Source organism: Rhineura floridana, chromosome 3, assembly GCF_030035675.1.
Source record: "Rhineura floridana isolate rRhiFlo1 chromosome 3, rRhiFlo1.hap2, whole genome shotgun sequence".
In the NCBI taxonomy this organism is placed as follows: Eukaryota; Metazoa; Chordata; class Lepidosauria; order Squamata; family Rhineuridae; genus Rhineura; species Rhineura floridana.
In genome coordinates this window covers 115,409,161-115,430,474 of record NC_084482.1, presented here as the reverse complement: position 1 = coordinate 115,430,474, position 21,314 = coordinate 115,409,161, and the positions used below count along the sequence as shown (strand labels likewise).

The following is a 21,314-nucleotide window of genomic DNA, read 5'->3' as shown; positions in this document are numbered from 1 at the left end:
GCCATAAGTCGAAACCGACTTGAAGGCACATAACATAACAACAACAATAAAGAGGTAACACCAAACTAAGGGTAGTGCGTTGAGTAAGGGCTGCCTGCGAGAAGCGCAGATAAAGTACATGACAGAGTTGACACAGGCGAGTTAGCCGCTTTCATAATCTCCGGTTGACAAGCGACAGCCACTTCCTCCTCGCTTGGGATGAGAGCTCTCGCGGCCAACTGAAGCGCGCGGCCGTCGAGACAGATCTTCGCACAGAAAGCCCGGTCTTTCTCTCCCTACTTTCTGCCTCCCGCCCCTACCTCTAGGATTGCCCCTCGGCGTCTCACTTTGCCCGCCCCCTCCTAAACCAACTCCGAACTGCACTTGCAGAGGTTACGAAACGCGCCCCGCAACGTCTGTTTCACAACAGGGGCGGGCCTGAGCCAGCAGCCAATAGCGCCGCTTTCCGGCTCCATCACATGGGGCTGCTCCAGATTTTATGTAATATTCGAGGTTTCTGATTGTTGTTTGGGGCGCGTGGGGTTGGGAGGTGACAAAAGGGGTCGGTGGGTGGAGAGAAATCCGGCGAGAGGGCTGGCGACGAAACTGCGGCGTCGCAGAAAAGTTATCGAACTTATTGCAGCCCGCCCTCTCCACGCCGTCGCCTTTCTTCCCTCCTCTTTTGCTAAAATGAGGTCAGCCTCTTCTTTCCACACCGTTGACTTCACAGACGGAGAGGCCGACCGATGCGAAGTCCACAGAAGCGAGGAAGGCAATCTGATGCCTTTCAGGATCGCATCTTTCCCAGTCTCCTGGAACGAGAACTGAGCGGGGCTGCGCATCAAAGTGAAATGATCATAGAACCGATCAAGGGTGTACGGAGAAGTGGGGTGGAGGTGGGGTCACAGACTACTTAAGCAAGCAAAACTCACAGCTGCGGCACTGACATCTCAAAAAAGTAAAATTTCCGCACAGAAGCTGCAAACCGAGGGCCGGAGGGCGCACGGCCAGCAACGTTTAGATCGAAGGCGCTGGTTGGGTCATTTCCCTTGTTTGTTTAGTTTCTGTCTGGATCGATCTGAAAGCAGAATCGTTTATGTCTGGGGCGGAGGGGGGGGGGTTGAGCAGGTGGCTTCTGCGAAAAGGGGAAATGAAATAACCTGTTTTTTAAAAAGTGTAACAACGAAGCACCGGCGTGGGCGACCCGCTCACAGGGCGGCGGCGGATGCTGCTGCTGTTGCTTCTCGACCTCTTTGAAAAGTTATTCTGAGTGTGGTATAGTGGTCGTTAAGGTGTTGGACTACGACCTGGGAGACCAGGGGTCGAATCCCCACATAGACATGAAGCTCCCTGGGTGACCTTAGGCCAGTCGCTGCCTCTCAACCTCATGAAACCCCTATTCATAGGGTTGCCATAAGTCGGAATCGACTTGACGGCAGTACATTTACATGTTATGTATAGGAAACCGCAGGGGAAGAGCGCGGCGCCTTTAAGAGCCAGCCACCTAGTCGGCTCCTCGTCTTGCCCAAGGCACAAAAAAGAAAAAAGGCTAACCCCAGCCATTTGGAAAGTGTCCCCAGTCCCTGCAGGCGGTAACATCACAACAACACAGAGCCGGCGCCGAGTTGCTCTTTAAAGGGAGATCCTCCCCCAGGCAGTTTCGTCCTCCATACCTTGTCGATGCCGCTCTTTTTTGGAAGCGCTCGACCTTTGCATGTTGCTCTGGGAGGCATTCTTCCGTAGCCGCCCCCCGCAGCTCTGCCTCCAATCCTCTGTTGCAGAAGCCATGGAGGTTTTCCTTTGCTCCTCTTGTCACTTGGCTCTGTGGGACCCGGTGACCGTGTCGTGCGGCCATTCCTTCTGCAGAAGATGCCTGGGAGAAGCCTTGCCCTCCAAGTGTCGGCTCTGCGGGGAGAAAGTCGCCCTGCTGGGCTCGAGGACGGTGGCCTGCGACGTCCTGCTCTGCAACCTGATGGAAAAATGCTTGGATAAAGACACCAAACTGGCCAGGTTGAAAATCGACTTGCAGCAGCTGCTGAGGAGCGGAGACTACAGGGGAGCGTTGAGGACCCTTCGGAAAGGGGTCGCGCTGGGTAAGCGTCGTCTGCTCCACTGATGCTTTATGGAGCGTTGGGGCACTGAAAGGTCTTCTGGGGGTGCTGTGCTGGGGTCGAAGCAGGATGACGGGGGGGGTAGTCGACTTCTGGACTCTTGCATTTTAAGACACACACCCAACAGTCGCTGGTTAAGCAACTTGTCACCGTATTGCTGGCCGTTTTGTATAAGCAGCAAGGGACAACCCTTGATAACAGTCTCTAGTTAAGTTATTAGCTTCCTGTTCGTTACAGCAAGATATGCGTTTCATATTAGTGCCAAAATGGTGTTTTACGTTTTATTTTCTTCTCTTACAAAGCATGTAACTTTTAAGAAGTTTGCTTCTACTGCAACTTCTATTGCACTGATGTCAAGGAGTAGAATGCATGGCAATGATGGCATCAGAAAATGCCTTATACAACCAGGGCTTCTTCTTTTTTTTGCCTTTGCCTTATATGGCAGTCACTGCCCTTTATAAGACACCTCTTGGGACCTTTGAAAAGTTGAGCTATGCAGATTGTACTGTCCCAATTTGCTGATTACTTGGGGAGGGGCATGTGGTTGCCTTTGGCACTTCACAACTGAGCAGGATAAAGGTTAATTAATGATTGGTGATCATTTCTGTAGCTTTCCTTTCTAAACAAACTTGTTAACAGAAATGTGGGGATTTGAACCTAGCATACCAACTGCTGCACTACATAGAATGCTTTTTTATCCCAGATAAGACTGTATCCCCTTGATCCCCCCCTGCCAAATTCTTTGACTGTTGATGCAGTCAAACTTGTCATTTCCCCCCTTAATAGAGGCTTAGTTGACTGATAGGGAGAAATTCAATAGATGCACCTTTCCTAGTATACAGTTTAGTATACAGAGAAGGTGTACCTAATGGATTTGGGTGACATGCTGCTCTTCCAGACACGTTGAGGGGGGATGGTAACCCTCAAATTGAACATGGAAAAACAAAGAAGTGGAGGCTGGATGAGATAGTTCCATTGTGCAAGTTTCATCTGTTTTACGAAACACCTGTGCTCCTTATATGCAAAGTGTGAGCTGGAGCTGGTGTTTTATAACAGCCTCTTAACCATTGGGAAGGCTTCAGCAGCTTTGCAAAGGAAGGAAGGTCTGAGTCAATGAAGCATGTATGATCAGGTTGCTCTTGAATCCTACAAGATCTCGGTCATCTCGACTTTACCAACCTCAAAGCCTGTCCTCCAAGACTACTCTTTAGGTTATTAAGGAAGGGAACAAGTTGGGGGATGCCTAGATAGATTAAGGCTCCAATCCTGTGTACACTTACCTGTGAGAAGCCCCATTGAACAGTGAGACTTCTGAGTAAACCTACGTAGGATTGCACTGTTAAATCCTTTTGGTTTCAGAGGGTGGTTTCAAAGCACAGCATTAACATTTTGATATTGTAACAGTAAGCAGTGGTCAGCATAAAAGATAACACTTGGATCATGAATTTCTTGTCAGGACTTGCCTGTAGACAGCAGGATCTCTTATTTATGTTTTGTTAAAACTCAGCAAGATACTCATGACTGGCACCAGTCACAAGGATTTTTTAAAAGAATTAGTTGAATGTTTATTACATTTATTATGGAGAGAATTATATTTATAGTGTACAAATGCAAGTATGCTTTCAATAAGAAACTGATGTGAAATTCAAACTTTCCAAAACTTTCAGTTCTGCCATAAGCTATAGCAATGGATTTTGTAACCATCTAAACCAGTCTCCCAAACTACTACTTGTCATAAAATATCTTTATTCTTGTATGGTATTTATGTGGACAGAGAGTGTGTGCATGAGATAGAGAGGTTCTGCTGTACAGGCTGGCAATACCTAGTCCTGACCAAGTGATACTTACTCAGTGGTGAAAATCCTCACCCTGTCTGCCAAACTTCTAGACTGGGATGGTGATTATATAGTTTGTTGCAACCTAGCTTTCTGCTAGGAGGATGTTGAATTTCTGCCTCCTGTGTTACTAGTAAAAGTGTAGAGACTTTGTAAGGAAAAAAGGAGGTAACCCTCTGTATCTAAATATTGCCTGTTTGCTAGAAAGTGCTCTTCTTTCAGCTTACATTTTAAAGCAATAATTTAACATATTACACAAATGACAATAGCTTCCTCCCCATGCAAACTCACCAAACTACTCTATTGTTTAGCAATCATATTTATTGTTCTAGTCATCTTCACTTCATAATTTCTTTCTGTTATTGCTCTGGTTTGTGAAAGCACCAGCGCACTCTGATATCTCTCAGCTAAACATCATTTGCCAAAATGGTAAGCAATAAAACCCAGGGAAATGTAAAACTTTTCTGTTTAACCTGGTTTCATGTTTATTCTATTCAAAATTATTATAATTACAACCTCCTCCCCCACCTAAAGCTAATATTTTCTTGAAGACTATTTTTTTTAATGTTGATAAGCAGAAAACCTTGGGGATCTTTTTTGCCTTAAGCTGCAACACTTTCCACAGTTACATGTATGTAAGGCCCACCAAACTCAATGGGGCTCATTTCTGAGTAGATATGTGTACGATTGCACAGTTCATTTTTGTATGTGTTAATTTTTGTATGAATGGGGTGGTAGGGCTAGATATCAAACCTACCAATCCCACGCCACGTGGCCTTGTAATATTCAACTTGGTTTCCAAAGTGTGACATCGATTGTGAACAACTTTGTTATTAGTTTTATTTATTAATTGAAGTGACAGTCTCAAATTCTGTGAGTCAGTTCTTCATGCGTGGCAGGTCAATACCAGAGCCCAAGGCAGGAGAAAATATGGCCATCCTAGTCAGTATAGATAGTTGACTTCTGCAGCACAATGCTCCGCTTGTAGCCTTCAAAAGTAGGGTGCAAAGTTGTTTGAATAATAGTCCCTGTCATACTCAACACAAAGCAAGAGTGATGCTAAAATCTCATTGTATCTTCTTTATCAGGGTTCTCCTCGCTGTCAACATGCCTTCAGACTGCTCTTTCAAATCTCCTGCCTTCATTGTCAGTCAGATAGGCAGAAAAAAAATGTACATGGTCTCTCCATTACTTCCAATTCTCCCATTTCTCTGATAAATCATTCTGTCACTTATGTTGAAGGAGCCAACTGACATACAGAGGTGCTCCTACTAGCCTGGCTGGCAATATATAAGGGTACCCATGAAATTAGCAGAGTGCATACAACCCCTTACAATGTTGCTTGACTAGGAATGGCGAAGACACATAAATGTTTCATGCAAGGTGAGTGCTTGTGCTCCAAGATCTTAAAGATGCAGCACAGACTGTTTCTTGGCTTAGCTATCTTCATTGAATCATAGAATAATAGAATCATAGAGTTGGAAGGGTCCTATAAGGTCATAAAGTCTAACCCTCTGCTCAATGCAGGAATCCAAATTAAAGCATACCCAACAGGTGGCTGTCCAGATGTGACTTGAATGCCTCCAGTGTTCCTCCCTAGATCATTGGTTCCATTGTTGTACTGCTCTAATAGTTAGGAAGTTTTTCCTGATGTTCAGCCGAAATCTGGCTTCCTGCAACTTGAGCCCATTATTTTGTGTCCTGCACTCTGGAATGATCGAGAACAGATCTTGGCCCTCCTCTGTGTCGCAACCTTTCAAGTACTTGAAGTGTGCTATCATATCTCCCCTCAGTCTTCTCAAGGCTGAACATGCCCAGTTCTTTCAGTCTCTCCTCATAGGGCTTTGTTTCCAGTCCTCTGATCATCCTCACTGCCCTCCTCAGAACCCCTTCCAGTTTGTCTGCATCCTTCTTAAAGTGTGATGTCCAGAACCGGACACAGTATTCAAGATGAGGCCTAACCAGTGCTGAATAAAGGGGAACTAATACTTTATGCTATTTGGAAACTATACTTCTGTTAATGCAGCCTCAAATAGCATTTGCCTTTTTTGCAGCCATATCTCACTGTTGGCTCATATTCAGCTTGTGATCAACACCAAGCCCATGTAGTATTGCTGAACCAAGTATCCCCCATGTTATAGCTGTGCATTTGGTTTCTCTTTCCTAGCTTCTTCTTCTCCAGGGCCCCTCCAGATGTTGCTGGACTACAGTTCTCATCATCTCTGACTACTGGCAATGCTGGCTGTGGCTGATGGGAATTGGTGCTCAACAACATCTGGAGAGTTATAGGTTAGGCACCTGCTGTAGTCCAAAAGGGCTAGAAGGCCAGGGTAAGACTTTTATTGTGCCAAACGCCCAGGGCAAATTTTATCTTGGTCCCACTAAAACATCTTTTTGCAATGACATGCTGTCCAGGAGCCTGGATTTGGCAACAGAAGTCAGGAAAGTGCTGCATGTCTTTGTTATGCTTGTTTGTATCAGTTCTTTAAAAGGACAGCATGAACAGTCATTTGATAATGCAGACATAAGTGCTGAGCATTAACAAGATATCGCTACTGCATATGCTACGAAAAAGTGTTTTTAATGGTCAGAAGTCATCGATTATTAAACTATTCATGAATGATAGTTTTCTGAGGCTGACAGACATCTTGGAACACCAAGAAAATAGTGCTGTGGCAAAGCTTATTGCATTTCTCAAGTGGTCTTCTCCTTCTCCTCTGTTTTCTACCAGTCTTGAAGATTGGACCTACCTCCTACTTGAGCTATTTTCACTTGTTCAGTGAATATGCAGACTGGGTGGAGAGGTTGCAATTGCTTCATTATTACCATTATCATTATTATTTAGATTTATTAGTAGCTTGATACCTGGAGATCCCCAAGCGACTTACACAATGTTAAAGAAGGTCGCTCTGCTCCCTCCCTGATGGTTTTCTGGAGAGTTTTGAAAACCATCTTGTTCCAGAGAGCCTTTGGGAGAGACTGATGGTAGAGCCTGAGATAGTTTTTATGCTTTTTATTTTAACTTTTACCTTTTTAGTCCCTTTAGTACCACTCCCCTATATGTATGTGTGTTTGTGTGTGTGTGTGGATGGATGGATAGATAGATAGATAGATAGATAGATAGATAGATAGATAGATAGATAGATAGATAGATAGATAGATAGATAGATAGATAGATAGATAGATAGATAGATAGATAGATAGATAGATAGATAGATAGATAGATAGATAGATGATAGATAGATGATAGATAGATGATAGATAGATGATAGATAGATAGATGATAGATAGATGATAGATAGATGATAGATAGATGATAGATAGATGATAGATAGATGATAGATAGATATGGATATATACACATACATACGGAAAGCGGGATTGGACCAAGATGAAGGAGTTGTGAAAATTGGAGGGAGAAATATCAATAATTTAAGATATGCAGATGATACCATACTACAAGCAGAAACCAGTAATCATTTAAAATGAATGCTGATGAAAGTTAAAGAGGAAAGCACAAAAGCAGGATTACAGCTGAACCTCAAAAAGGCTAAAGTAATGTCAACAGAAGATTTATGCAACTTTAAAGTTGACAATGAGGACATTGAACTTGTCAAGGATTATCAATACCTCGGCACAGTCATTAACCAAAATGGGGACAGTAGTCAAGAAATCAGAAGAAGGCTAGGACTGGGGAGGGCAGCTATGGGAGAACTAGAAAAGGTCCTCAAATGCAAAGATGTATCACTGAACACTAAAGTCTGGATCATTCAGACCATGGCATTCCCGATCTCTATGTATGGATGTGAAAGTTGGACAGTGAAAAAGGCGGATAAGAGAAAAATCAACTCATTTGAAATGTGGTGTCGGAGGAGAGCTTTGCGCATAACATTGACTCCGAAAAAGACAAATAATTGGGTGTTAGAACAAATTAAACCAGAACTATCATTAGAAGCTAAAAAGATGAAACTGAGGTTATCATACTTTGGGCACATAATGCGAAGACATGATTCACTAGAAAAGACCATAACGCTGGGGAAAACAGAAGGGAGTAGAAAAAGAGGAAGGCCAAACAAGAGATGGATTGATTCCATAAAGGAAGCCACAGACCTGAATTTACAAGATCTGAACAGGGTGGTTCACAGCAGATTCTGTTGGAGATCGCTGATTCATAGGGTCGCCATAAGTTGTAGTCGACTTGAAGGCACATAACAACATATACATGTATTTTAATTGTATTTTATGTATTTTAATTTACTTTAATGTTTTCATGTTCTTTATTGTGTATAATTTTATGATGTATGTGTGCAATTTTAATGTAAACTGCCCTAAGCGCCCTATTATAGGGTAGAAGGGCAGGATAGACATATTTTAAATAAATAATACATAAATAAAACAAAACAAAGCACACTATAAAAACATAATAATAAACAATAGCAAAACAATTACAATACCACCCCCCCACAGTCACAGGAAGGATTGGCATCATATTAAAAACAAAACATCATATGTTCTTGTTGTCCCCACTTCCAGCTTCCACATGTTCACCTGAAGGTCTGAAGAGAACCTAAGAACATTACTGTACTTACTTTTGTCTGTCCTGAATCCTCTGAATTTTTAAAGAAATCCAAGGTGATGGCTATCCCTGTGTCTACACACCTGCAAGTGCATATGAGAGATCCTGCTTCTTCCAGGATTCCTGATTGTGTGGAGAGAGAGAGATTATACATGTACAGCCTTCAGATGCATATAGGGAAAGTCACAAACTAGAGGAGCAGCTGTGATCCTGATTTCCCCTCTCTCTTTGTTTTCACTAAACATGTGAAACGGCTTCTCCTCTGCTGCAACCCTACATATTTTATTTATTAATTAAATTTATATCCCGCCCTTCCTCCCAGACCAGGGCAGCAAGTTCATACTCTACCCTAGGTTTGATTGATTCTTCTACATGGAGTTTGGTGTGAGAATGAGCTTTTGGGTTCTCAGGGCCCATCACCATGCTCTCAGTACTTAGTCTGAACTGAGAACTGTGTCTAGGTTTGTATGAGAGGAGGTCCTTTCCTGGATCTTCCATGCATCACATGTTTATGATGAACATGGCTTATTTGTGTACCTATTATTTCTACATGTGGTGTGTAAGTGTGAGAACTCGAAGCTTCTTATCACACTCTAACATAAAATATACATTAGGGATCCATGCAGATAGCTGATGAGGTCTCTGGATACCAGAGGGGCACTGTTGTAATGACTTACTATAAGGGTCTTTGTCATCTTAGGATTGGTAGATTCTGGCAGCGAAGGTTGATCATTAAGAATTTTAAACTTCCAGCTCTTAAGAGCATTTCAGGGCACTTTGTTCAGCAACTAATTCTGATATGATTTGTTGTAGGTTTCCAAATTTAAAATTAAACACAAGGATTGGATTTTAACTGATTTAACCTAGTGGAGAATGTGACCCATAGAACACTGAATATACTTCATGTTTCTCATTCTTTCAACATCCCTGCAAAGGAAACTGTTGTTGTGTAATCACTTTTCTGCATCACTGATAGATGAATCACTACTGCAGCACTGATAGGTGAATCACTACAGCAAAGGCAGCAGTGTCCTTTTGTTTAACTGTGGAAATTTACAGGACAGGGAGGGGCCCCCTCTGTTTATAGTCCCAGCATAATGTAGGCTACCAGTTTTAATTCCCCCTTCCTCTGCAGTATGATAAGCACAGCTCTATCTTTCTAACTCAAAAGCCAGTAGGACCTGTCATTAACCATATAGTACTGACAGGCAGCGTTGGATTGAACTGCATGCTTGCATAAGAATGACATGCTGCATGCTTTTCAAATTGGGGTTTGATTTTTTTTTTTTTGCGTGAATCTGAACAGAGGGAAAACTACCTGAGATTTGGTTCAAATATTTTATTTTAAAGAAGGTTTAATGAAGTGGCCAAGTAAAGTGCTCCTGTAGATGGATGGATGACTTAACCTGGCTAGAATCTTATAATAATTAATTATCCCAATCAAACTACATATAGCAGCTCTTCAAGACCTGTCTGACTTTCATATTTTTATATATTAATGGTGACTTCTATCCCCATCCTCTGGTGTAGATTTTGTTTTTGTTTATTATCTTACTACATTATATGCTGCTTTTCCTTCAAGGAGCTCAAGCTAGCATCTATGGCTCCTCCTTCTCTATTTTATCCTCACAACAATCTTGGGAGGTAAGCGAAGCCGAGAGAGAGAGGGACTGACCCAAGGTCCCCTGGTGAGCTTCATGTCCAAGTGGGGATTTGAATGTGGGTTTCTCCAATCCTAGTCTGAGACTTGAACCACTACACCTTATTGCAGGTGTGGGGTACTGTTTGCTCTCCAGATGCTGCTGAACTGCCATTATCCCTGGCCATTGGCCGTGCTTGCTGGGGCTCATGCAAGTTGTAGCTCAGCAGTATCTGGAAGGCCAAAGGTTCCCCATATCTGCCCTACTGGATGTCACGTCACCTGTGCTCATATTCACAAATACAGAAAAATAATCCCAAGCCCAGAATTGTTAAATTTAATATATCATCCATTTATATCTCACCATATAACTCTCACAAGGAGGCTTATAACAAAACAAAATAGTACACAACAAAAACTATTTAACAACCAGACAATAAACCTGAAAGCAATTTAGGAGTGAAAATAAAATAATGTGAGTAGAACCCATATTAAATAAATCACATAAAAATGTAAATGTCATGCTGTGCAGTTCACAGCACCACAGACAGGCGGTGCTACGAATTGCAGTGTGAACACTTCAACCCACCTGCATGCCACTCACACCACCCACCACTACCCACCTCAGCAAGCAGACGTGGTGGCGGCAGCCTGGCATGCAAGTAGGTAGCCTACATGTGGCAGTGGTGGCAATTTCTCCAGGGGAGGTGGTGATGTGGGGCAGCTGTGGAAGTAGTGGCAGCCTGGGTGGGTGGGCGACCTAGGTGCACTGTGGAAGAGCCCTCCTGGTAATCCTAGAGATGTCTACTCATAAATAAGCCCAAATGAATTCAATGAGGCTTATTCCTGGGCAAGTGCATATAGGATTGCAGCCTTAATCTGTGGTAATTATTTTAGCCTGCTCCATGTGGAACCTTCAATTTCCAAGCTGCCAACCTCATTTCCTCATTTCCAGTTTCTCCTGCACCAACTTCAGATCTGGAAAAGGTGTGTGTTAGGGATGGTATCTGCATTTCAGTGCCTGTTTTGATTTTTGTTCCATTGAACTTTCTTGCGGAACCGCTTCATAAGGGATCAATGTCTACTATTTGTGATAAATACTGATTTGATTTTTTTTCCACAAAAAATAATTTTTTCATTGATTTTTTTTTAAATTGACATTTTGAGGGAAATACCAATATTAATATCAATATTTTGAAGAAAATATTAATATCAATATTTTGAGGCAATTTTTTTTAAAAAAAATTACTTCAGTCTGGAAAACCACTATAAAAAAATCTGATCCACAAGGACAAAAAAAGTGAATAAATAGGAAATTGGATCTCAAATTCGAATTTTGAGGAATTCAAGCACCTAGTGCAGCCTTTCCCAACTAGTGGGCCACCAGATGTTGTTGGACCACAATTCCCATCTTTCCTGACCATTGGCAATGCTGGCTGAGGCTGATGGGAGTTGTGGTCCAACAACATCTGGTGGCCCACTAGTTGGGAAAGGCTGACCTAGTGTGTATACATACTGGAAAGAAACGTTCTTTGTATATGGGTTGTATATGTGTTGAATGGGTTCCAGAGATGTTAGAGCTTGTTAAGACTAGCTTAGGAGCAACGTTTCTTGCTTTCTTTTCACAGCTCTTTGTGGAGTATATGTTAGCATGGATGCCTTCAGATATCAAATATATAGTTGCTTCAGTTGTGATATAAGAAATGTTTATAAGCATTCATGTGCCACTGCTTCAACTCTGTGGAAAGACCAGATAAAATTTAAATTATAAGCAGGAAGATAACTGGGATCCAGTTCACATGTAACACTTAGCCATGTTAGGGAAATATATATGCAGATATCCTCAGCGGTCTGAGCTGTGTGTGTGCCAGTGTGTATTTACTTAAGTAGCAGGCTTTTACCCTGCATTTATATCACTGAGACTTAAGACTTAGTAAAATAAGAAAAGCTGCTTTATTTATAGAAATACATAGTAGATAGCAAAGGCATATCTAGTTCTAACTAAGATGTAGGCGCAACACCCAGGTTTGGGAGTTGCCCTCATGGCTCAAGCAGAGAGCAAAGATGTCTCCTCCTCAGACAGTCGAAGAAGAAGAAGACCAAGGAAGGAGGGGCAGGCCAGCTTCCCTGAGCATATCAGTTTACAATGGGAGGAAGTTAAGTAGAGAAGAGCACAGGTAAAGGTAGTCAAGCCTAGCCAGCTGAGGACCCTAACTCTTTTTTCCTTCCTGAATACAAACAAAAGAACCCAAACAGGAGTTGCTCTTGCCCCACTTCCAACAAGCAAACAGGCTTAGCATGAACAAGCAAATATGCTGGTTCCCAGAGTAAAAATTTTAACTATGCTCCTCCCCCAGTCTTGCTACTGCCACACTACCCAAGGCTAAGGCATGGTTTGAATTAGCCTTACTGCAAATGTGGATTTGTGGTTTGTCTCACTCAAGAAAAATAATGAGCTGTAACTAAGGTTTGTTCTTGGTTTACCACTTGTGATCTGTCTGGGGGAGACAAACCAGTCTAGGCCAAACCATGGCTTAGCCCTGGGTAGCATAGCACCAGCAAAACTGGGAGAGGTCTTCACTCAAGGAACCTGAACATTGGTCATTCACATTAAGCCATGGTTTGGCTTAATGTTGTGTGAACTGGGCCTGTGAGAAAATGGCATTTATTTCCTTCATGCTAAGTCTTTTTTTTAAGGCTATATATAGCATAACTTCTCTCTCTCTCTCTCTCTCTCCTTCATATACTGAGCATCTTGGACCTTCTAAGAATTTATCTCAGTGGCAGCTTCTCAAGTTTCCTTGTAATATACAACCAGGAGTTTTGAATGTGTCTTGAAGAGAAGCAGCTGGTCCTACAATGTGTAATCTTTTGCTAATACCACCTTACCATATTGATTGGCAGAGGACCCTCACAGGCTAAAGCACCTTTCTCATCATCATCATCATCATATCATCATCATCATCATCATCATCCCATTCTTCCTCCTAGGAGACTCCCAGTGCAGCAAACAAAATGCTAAAAACACTCTAAAACATATTCAAAACAGACTTCTAAAAATATTAAAACAAAGCATCTTCAAAAACACATTAAAACAAAACATCTTTTAAAAAAAGCTTTAAAAACACCTTAAAAAGCAGTTCCAGCACAGATGCAGACTGGGATAAGGCCTCTACTTAAAAGGCTTGTTGAAAGAGGAAAGTCTTCAGTAGGCATTGAAAAGATAACAGAGATGGCGCCTGTCTAATATTCAAGGGGAGGGAATTCCAAAGGGTAGATGCCACTACACTAAAGGTCCGCTTCCCAAGTTGTGCATATATTAGAATTAAGTATGTAAAGATAACAGAGATGGTGCCTGTCTAATATTTAAGGGGAGGGAATTCCAAAGGATAGGTGCCACTACACTAAAGGTCCGCCTCCTATGTTGTGCAGAACAGACCTCCTGATAAGATGGTATCTGCAGGAGTCCCTCACCTGCAGAGCGCAGTGATTGACTGGGTATATAAGGAGTAAGACTATCTTGCAGATATCCTGGTCCCAAGCTGTATAGGGCTTTGTATAGCAAAACCAGAACCTTGAACTTGGCCTGGTGGGCAACCCGCATGTACCACAAGGTGTCAATAACTTATCTGCATGAATCATAACTCGTTGAAAGATAACACAGTTTTGCTACTTGCATCTCTAGTTCAATGTGTAGCTTGCACTCTGGCTGATTCTAGCTCAAAATACTATTATTAGAGGTTTATACCCTCTTATAGTAATTAGGAGTGTTGACTTTATATAGAGCAGGGTGTGTGTGAACTTGTGCTCTCCCAGATGTTTCTGGACTACAGCTCCCATCCCTGACCATTAACTGTGTTGTAAGGATCTGCTGGATGTTGGAAGGCCACATGTTTCCTAGCCCTGGTGTAGAGGTTGCATTGACTTCTGCTACATTATCAGTGGTTCTGAAGTGTTCTACTCCTGCCTGCAGCTCCAGATGATCTTGTGCTGAGGCTGTGCCGATCAGAGGTGTATGTGGCTTTACAGCAATACCCAGAGGCTCTGGAGGATTTGGAGGTGCTGTGCAGGCAAGACCCAGAAGAGTGTGAGGTGAGTTAAGTGTACTGCTCTGTGTTGTGGTCCAGGACAAGCACCTGGTTTTGCCTGCAGACAAGCTGTGACATGAAACAAGGTTCTGTAAACTGCTGAGTGTGAGCAAATATACTGTGACCCTGTGATCAAGCAGAAAGGGAGCAGTTAATTAATGGAGAACTCTTCACCAAATTGCCAGGTTTAACAATGTTGCAGCTACGAATATTAGAATGCTTCAAATTATCCTCCTTCCTCTCTCTCCCTCCTCCCTAATCAACAGAAGCCAAAAGAACACACACACTCTCTCACTCACTCACTTACTCACTCACTGCCTGCCTGCTTCTAGAAGATTCTCAGACTATGGTGAGGTTTCAGATGGAAGGCATTCCATACTTCAGAGGCAGCCACCAGGCACACTTAACAGTGTGGTCTTGCAGTCTGAACTTGGTAGTTAGACAGTAAACTTAAGGAAGTGTACCCAGAAGATCTTGAGCGCTTGAATTATGGGGGGAAATGTGTATGGGCTTTCAGTTAATTCCAGAAGCCCTGGCATCTAATGTTCCCAATTTTAGCCAAATGGTGGCTGTCATGAAAGACAAGGGACCGCAAACACCCTTGCCCCTTCCCTTTGTGATTTAAGCACTGAGATCTTTTAGGTCTTTCACTAGGGCTCTGAGCACACTAGTCACCTACAGCATAGCTGTTTCCATTGGCCGCACCTGGAGGGCCAATGGGTTGATCTGCCAATCAGTTGCAAAAATCTTGTTTGAAGCTGAATTTTTTTAAAAATGCACTCGAGCTGCTCCCACCAGGTTTTACAATAAAAAGGGGTGAGGTTTGACTAGCATTGTGTGCCTCTGTTTTCAGAAAAGAGAGGTGAAGACGCACTGGAACTGGCAGAACAGTGAGTGTGTCTCTACCATAGGCTATCTATCTTTGTGTATGAAGTTGGTTCCAGAGCAGAGTGGAGTTTCAGTCTATGCCTGAGACATTTCTTGAACATATAAGTTCCATGAAATTGCTTCCTAAAAAGATCAATTGCACTTTTGGGTGTTTGTGTATGTCAGATTGCTCTAACGGCATCTCTGTTAATTTCTCTTGCTCCTGAAGTGTACACAGCCATATGTTAGATGGGTGTACAGCACATTGTCAATCAGAGCATTGTTTTTTGAGAGTGGTATCTGAATATAATTTTATAAAATAGGCTTATATCAAAGGAGGTAGCAGACCATTATCGCACAATGGAGGGAAAGCTTCTCCTGTGTCTCTTCTTGTGAGTAAACCATGACTGGATCCATGATTGTGACAGAGCAAGAACACAATCTGTTTGATTGCCATCAGATACCTTTCCTTATTTTTTGTAAGTATTGTTTACAAGCTGCTCTATAAGAATATTGTGATATCTGTGTTCCAGTGGAGTATCTTTATTGTGATCCAGCATTTCCAGGTAATCCCCTTTCCTTTTGCACTTCATCCCTCTTAACTTGTTAATCGCATGAAGAGGGAAAGTGAGTAAGCTCCACCCCCATCATCATGCTGCTCAGGGATTCAGCTGTAACACCACAGTGGGAGTCTTCCTCCTCCTCCTCCTGCCTCCCCATATGTTATTTAGAATCCTGGAAGACCAGGTGTTAGTGCAGTGGCAGAGGTGTGTCAGAAAGCATGCCCTCCAAATCTCTTGGTACTCTCTTTCCCTCTTCACGCAGGTAGCAAGTGAAGAGGGCTTTTCTGATTCCTTTATTATACAGCCACAAGAGTGGCTGTATACTGTCATGCCCGCCCGACCCTCAGGGTCCCGGGATCATGCATCAGGCTCAAACCCCCACCCTTAGGGAAATGAGACTGGAACCAAAAAGCTATTACTTCACCCTTGCCAAGGCTGTGTACGCTCACAACAACCCTGCAAGGTAGAAGGTAGGCTGCCACCACCCCTGTAAACTGGTCCACTCAGAGCCAGGGGATCTCTGAGCCCAGAAGGTATATAAAACCAAGGTCCTAAAAGGCAAGAGTCACAGTTACACTCCTTGCCAGGCACCTCTGGTTTAACACTTAAAATCCAAGCTTTTAACTTCTTAACCCTCTTTGGTAGTGAGTGACTGAGGTTGGGTCAAAACACTGAATTTAGAACCACCCCTTCTCTCAAATGAACACACCAGGTTAAATAGAAGTAGCTTTATTAAAATATATAAGTGCACATATCATATAGCAGCAAGTAATCCTTTAAGACCATTCACCCAACAGGGGCTTAGGTTCTTACAAGAGAATTCATACACACAACAAAAAAATAATAAACTAGCTCACCTAACTACTTACATACGAGGTAGTTGGTTGCGTGGCACCTCTCCTAAGAGAGATGGATGTTCAACATAAAGCAATGGAACCAGACATAGGTTGCCTTCCCATAAGCAACCCCAGGAACCATAAGGCAGAAAAGGTTTGGAACTCTGGTGCCAGTCAGCATAGGCAGAGAACAGAGAACAAAAGCTATGGGTCCCTAGCCCTATACTTAAGGGAAAAGGATCCTAACGGTCCAAGATTAATTGACCAATCAGGAATTGACTGATGTAACTTTCTTCTCGATGTTTCTCACATTTTCGCGCCTTCAGGCCCCCCTCCCAACGGTGTTTTCCAACTGCATAGGCCAAGGATGACCTTGGGTGCCAGGCACTTGCTAATCAGCAAAGATAAACAGGTGCAGCTTGTTAAGGCTTCTTCTAACCGTCTTCAGCTGGAAAAATGAAACTTAACTTTACAAATTGGCAAGGCTTGTCTTTTCTGACTGTAACCATCTCCCAGAGTCCCTTACTGGGGCCAAAGTGTTGTCATCAGATTTTTAATAACTCATGACCATTACAGGTTTATGACATATACTATAGCCAGCATGGATTTTTCACTTTCCGCAATGTTAAATTGAAAATACCCCCATGTCATTCTGATGCTTCCCATAAGCTGATTTCAAAATAAAACCTTACAAAACCTATAGTCCTGAACTCAGAAATGCTTGCTTAACAACCCTCTCAATTTTCATGGTGATACACAAAACAGTCAGAATAGAGAGTTCAAAGACTAAAAAGAGAGGAAAAAACCCCAGAGCCCTTTTGGGCTTTTTTCTGTCGGAGTTCTCATAATCTGTTGAAATTCATTAAAAATCAGCCATGTTCACAGAGTACCTGTAATCTTAATACTGACCTTGCCCCATACTCTGACCTTCATCTACTGCAGTTTAAAAGTTAAAGAAATGCCTGGCTGATTTTTAATTAATTTAAGAAATTTTGGCTTGAAGCCAATGATAACGTGGGGCATGCTCAGTAATAACCACCTGTCAGTGTTCTAAAAGCCAGACTCACAGCTGCTGGGCTTGCCTAATCATGGGGCCACACCCACACCAGACTTCAATTTCACTTGAGACAGTCATGGCTTCCCCCAAAGAATCCTGGAAAGGGTAGTTTGTGAAGGGTGCTGAGAGGAGACTCCTATTCCCCTGAGAGAATGGTTTAACCGTCAGCCACTCTGTTTGAAGGTTTGTGAGGGAAACAGGGCGTCTCCTAGCAACTCTCAGCACCCTTCACTAACTACACTTCCCAGGATTCTTTGAGAGAAGCCATGACTGTCCAAAGTGGAATAAAGGCCTGGTGTGGATGTGGCCAGGAACAGCTTTGGTTTAAATTTGTGTGAGAGGCTACATGTGCCTGCTGTAGAATAAAAAGGTGAGGGAAACGCTGAAAGGCAATGATACTGTTCACAGTGTTTTCCTTTTGGAAAGGAAAGGGGCTTCCTTTCTGCCCAGTGTCCACCCACCCAATCTCCTTCCCTCCCTGCCCCTCCCCCAGGTCAGTGTTGGACTATGACCTGGGAGACCAGGGCTCGAATCCCCACACAGCCATTAAGTTCACTGAGTGACCCTGGACCAGTCACTGCCTGTCAGCCTCAGAGGAAGGCAATGGTAAAACCACCTCTGAATACCATTTACCATGAAAACCCTATTCAAAGGGTCGCCATAAGTCCAGTCGACTTGAAGGCAGTCCATTTCTATCTTCCAACATGATTGCACAGAAATAAATCCCATTGAACTCAAAAAGTATGCAAATGAGCAAACCCACCCTCCCTTTTCCTCCCTCCTATCTCCTCCCTCTTGCCCCTTCCCTTCCCTTTGCCCCCTCCCCTTCCAATCCCCTCCTTTCCCTCTCCTTCCTCCTCCGCATGGTCAGTTTTACCTATCTTAAGCATGACTGCACGGAAGTACATACCATGCAAATGATCAAACCTGCCCTCCCCTCCCCCTTCCTTTGCCCCCCTCCAATATGCTCCTTCCCCCTCCCCCTCCTCCTCCCCCATGGTCAGTTTTTCCTATCCTAACCATGATTGCATAGGAGTAAATCCGATTGAACTCAGTAATCATGCAAATGATCACACCTGACTTTCCCCTCCTTCCCCTTTCCTCTCCCTTCTTCCTCCCCTCCCCTCTTTCTTCTTCCTCCTCCCCTGCCCACTTAAGCCCCCCTTCCCCCCCCCGGTCAGTTTACCTTACCTAAGAATGATTGCAGGGGAGTAAATCCCACTGAACTCAATAAACATGCAAATGATCAAATCTGTCCTTCTCTCCTCCCCCTCCTGCCTGCTCTTATCCCAGTCGCCCACTCTGCCTTTCCTCCCCTCCCTCCTCCTCCTCCCCCTCCCTTCCCCATCCCCTGTGGTCAGTTTCACCTATCCTAAGCATGATTGCATGGGAGTAAATCCCACTTAACTCAATAAGCATGCAAATTATCAATCCATTCTCATCCAACTTGGACAAGATCCCATTTCTTACCTCCCGGATTAAAAAGCAGGGAAATTCACTAATAGGCAAAAAACCTTGCGGTTTAAGAACGTACCTATAGCCCACAGATATTTCTATCCAACTTTTAAAAGCAGGGAAATTGGGCAGCTATAGTAAATGCACCAGGGGAGCAGGAGACCTGACCTTCTCTCTGAGATATTGGACTGCCCTACAAATTGGTCAAAATGCAAACACAATTTGGGTTGGTCTTTCACAGTCCAATCCACTTCCTGTGTAGCTTGGAAGAATTTGGTACCATGTGCCTCTAAGCATATGGTGAGTGGTGGCAACACCTGCAATCAGCCCAAATATTAGAAAGAAAACGTGCTGTGCTGATCTTGTTTTAGCAGGGATGAAGCAACATTATTAAGACAGTTGATATGGTTCAGATGGTCACTTCAAATATGTCTGATTTACTTTGCAATTTTACTAAAGGTTCCTACAGGAAATCATTTTCTTTTGCTTTTATTTCTATGAATATGTGAAGTACAGCAACACATTGCAAAATTTACACTAAAAAAACTCCAAAAATAATTGTGGAATAATGGCACTGACTTCTGCAGAATAGTTTCCAGTGGACCTCAGGAGTCTCAGTTTGCACAAGATAAAAGTGGGGTGTGTGTGAAATATATTCTAGAAAAATTCTAGACGTGCTCTATGTTTTTAATTGACCGTGCCCACCTTGCCTTAAATGAAGTGGTTTAAACATAGCAGGCTGAAAACATGCATCCTCTTTTTTCCAACAGCTGGAGTCATTGCTGAAGTAGCAACATATTGTAATCAGTCTATTGTAATCAGTCTGATTTTACATCAAACTGCAATTTCAGATTCCACTGTTAATACACCCAAAATCGAAATAGAACATAACCTCCAATTTGAAACACAAAAGGCTGTCTTCACCATCCTATGACACTGACCAATAAAAAGACTTTGAAATTAATGAAAATAAATTTGACACAGATTTCTAGGATGAATAATGGGGGAAATAAACTTTTCTAGTTTAGATTCTCTGTAGAAACATCAGTAACACAGGAAAGAAGCAAAGTCAGAAGAACACCAACAAACATACAAAAATATATTTCTTCATCTTTGGAGATGGCAGGTGTTGCCACCACTCACCATATGTTCAGAGGCACGTTACCAAATTCTTCCAAGCTACACAAGAAGTGGATTGGACTGTGAAAAACCAACCCAAATTGTGTTTGCATTTTGACAAATTTGTAGGGCAGCCCAATATCTGAGAGAGGAGGTCAGGTCTCCTGCTCCCCTGGTGCATTCACTATAGATGCCCAATTTCCCTGCTTTTTAAAGTTGGATAGAAATATCTGTGGGCTATAGGTATGTTCTTAAACTGCAAGGTTTTTTGCCTATTAGTGAATATGAAAGAAATTTGGTTATATCCTTGTATAACTCCAGCTACTTCATGATGCTACAGAGCTGAGGTCATATCCACACATACATTTAAAGCACATTTATATCACTTTTAACTGTCATGGTTTCCCCAGAGAATCCTGGGAACTGTTGTTTGTCCCTCAACAGACACTGCAATTCCTAGCACCCTTTAACAAATTATATTTCCCAGGATTCTTGGGGGGGGCATGACTATTAAAGTGGTATAAGAGTGCTTTAAATGCATGTTGTGGATGCTAATCATCTCCTTTGTATTAGTCATCAGTGTCATAGAATGGGGAAGGGTTGTAGCTCAGTGGTAGCCCACAGGTCTAATTCCTCAGTGGGAAACCTCTGGCCTGCATGTCTAATTAGGCCTGCCAGGCCTCCCCATTTGGCCCATGGCATGACTTTGGTCACCACATGCCCACCTGTCCATCTTATGATGTCAGATGCAGGACATGTAAGGCCATGGGGTCAAATTGATTCTTCCTTTCCACCCACTGATAGAATTCAGTGCTTTTAAAATCTGGTGTCAAAAAGTGCCAAATTATTCTAAATGTGCTGCTGGTTCTTCCTTGCAGCCCAGCTTGAACTGAAGCCATGGCTACAATGAAGAATTGCATCAACTTCTTCCTTTGAAGAAAAGTCAACTGACATCATGTGACTTCATGTGATTTGACAGTTGGGTGACCCCTCCCATCTGTCAAAGTAGTCTGCAGGGGATGGGAAAGTTTTGGATTCCTGCCTTAAGCCACAATATCAAGAAGGGATGGACAGATCTTCTGGGGACTCTTCATTTCACAGACAAAAAGAGGTGAAACCCTCAAAGTGCCTAGCCAGGAAACAGCCAAAAATGAAAACAAAATAGTTTTATTAGTTTGCTACACCAAGG

At 42.9% G+C, this 21,314-nt stretch overlaps 1 protein-coding gene across 3 annotated transcripts in view; it reads left to right on the top strand.

The window, feature by feature from the left end:
- Window positions 1-454: 454 nt before the first annotated feature.
- LOC133380342 (LON peptidase N-terminal domain and RING finger protein 1-like) overlaps window positions 455-21,314 on the top strand; it is a 67,019-nt gene continuing 46,159 nt past the window's right edge. Inside the window, exons 1-3 of one of the 3 annotated variants that reach the window (XM_061617442.1) lie at window positions 455-480; window positions 1,761-2,072; window positions 14,114-14,232. In XM_061617442.1, the coding sequence (XP_061473426.1) occupies window positions 1,766-2,072; window positions 14,114-14,232 (426 nt within the window). In that variant the 5' untranslated portion in view covers window positions 455-480; window positions 1,761-1,765. Of the gene's footprint in view, window positions 481-699; window positions 1,014-1,113; window positions 2,073-14,113; window positions 14,233-21,314 lie in introns of those variants that run through there. The other 2 variants (XM_061617441.1, XM_061617440.1) reach the window with 2 other exon arrangements.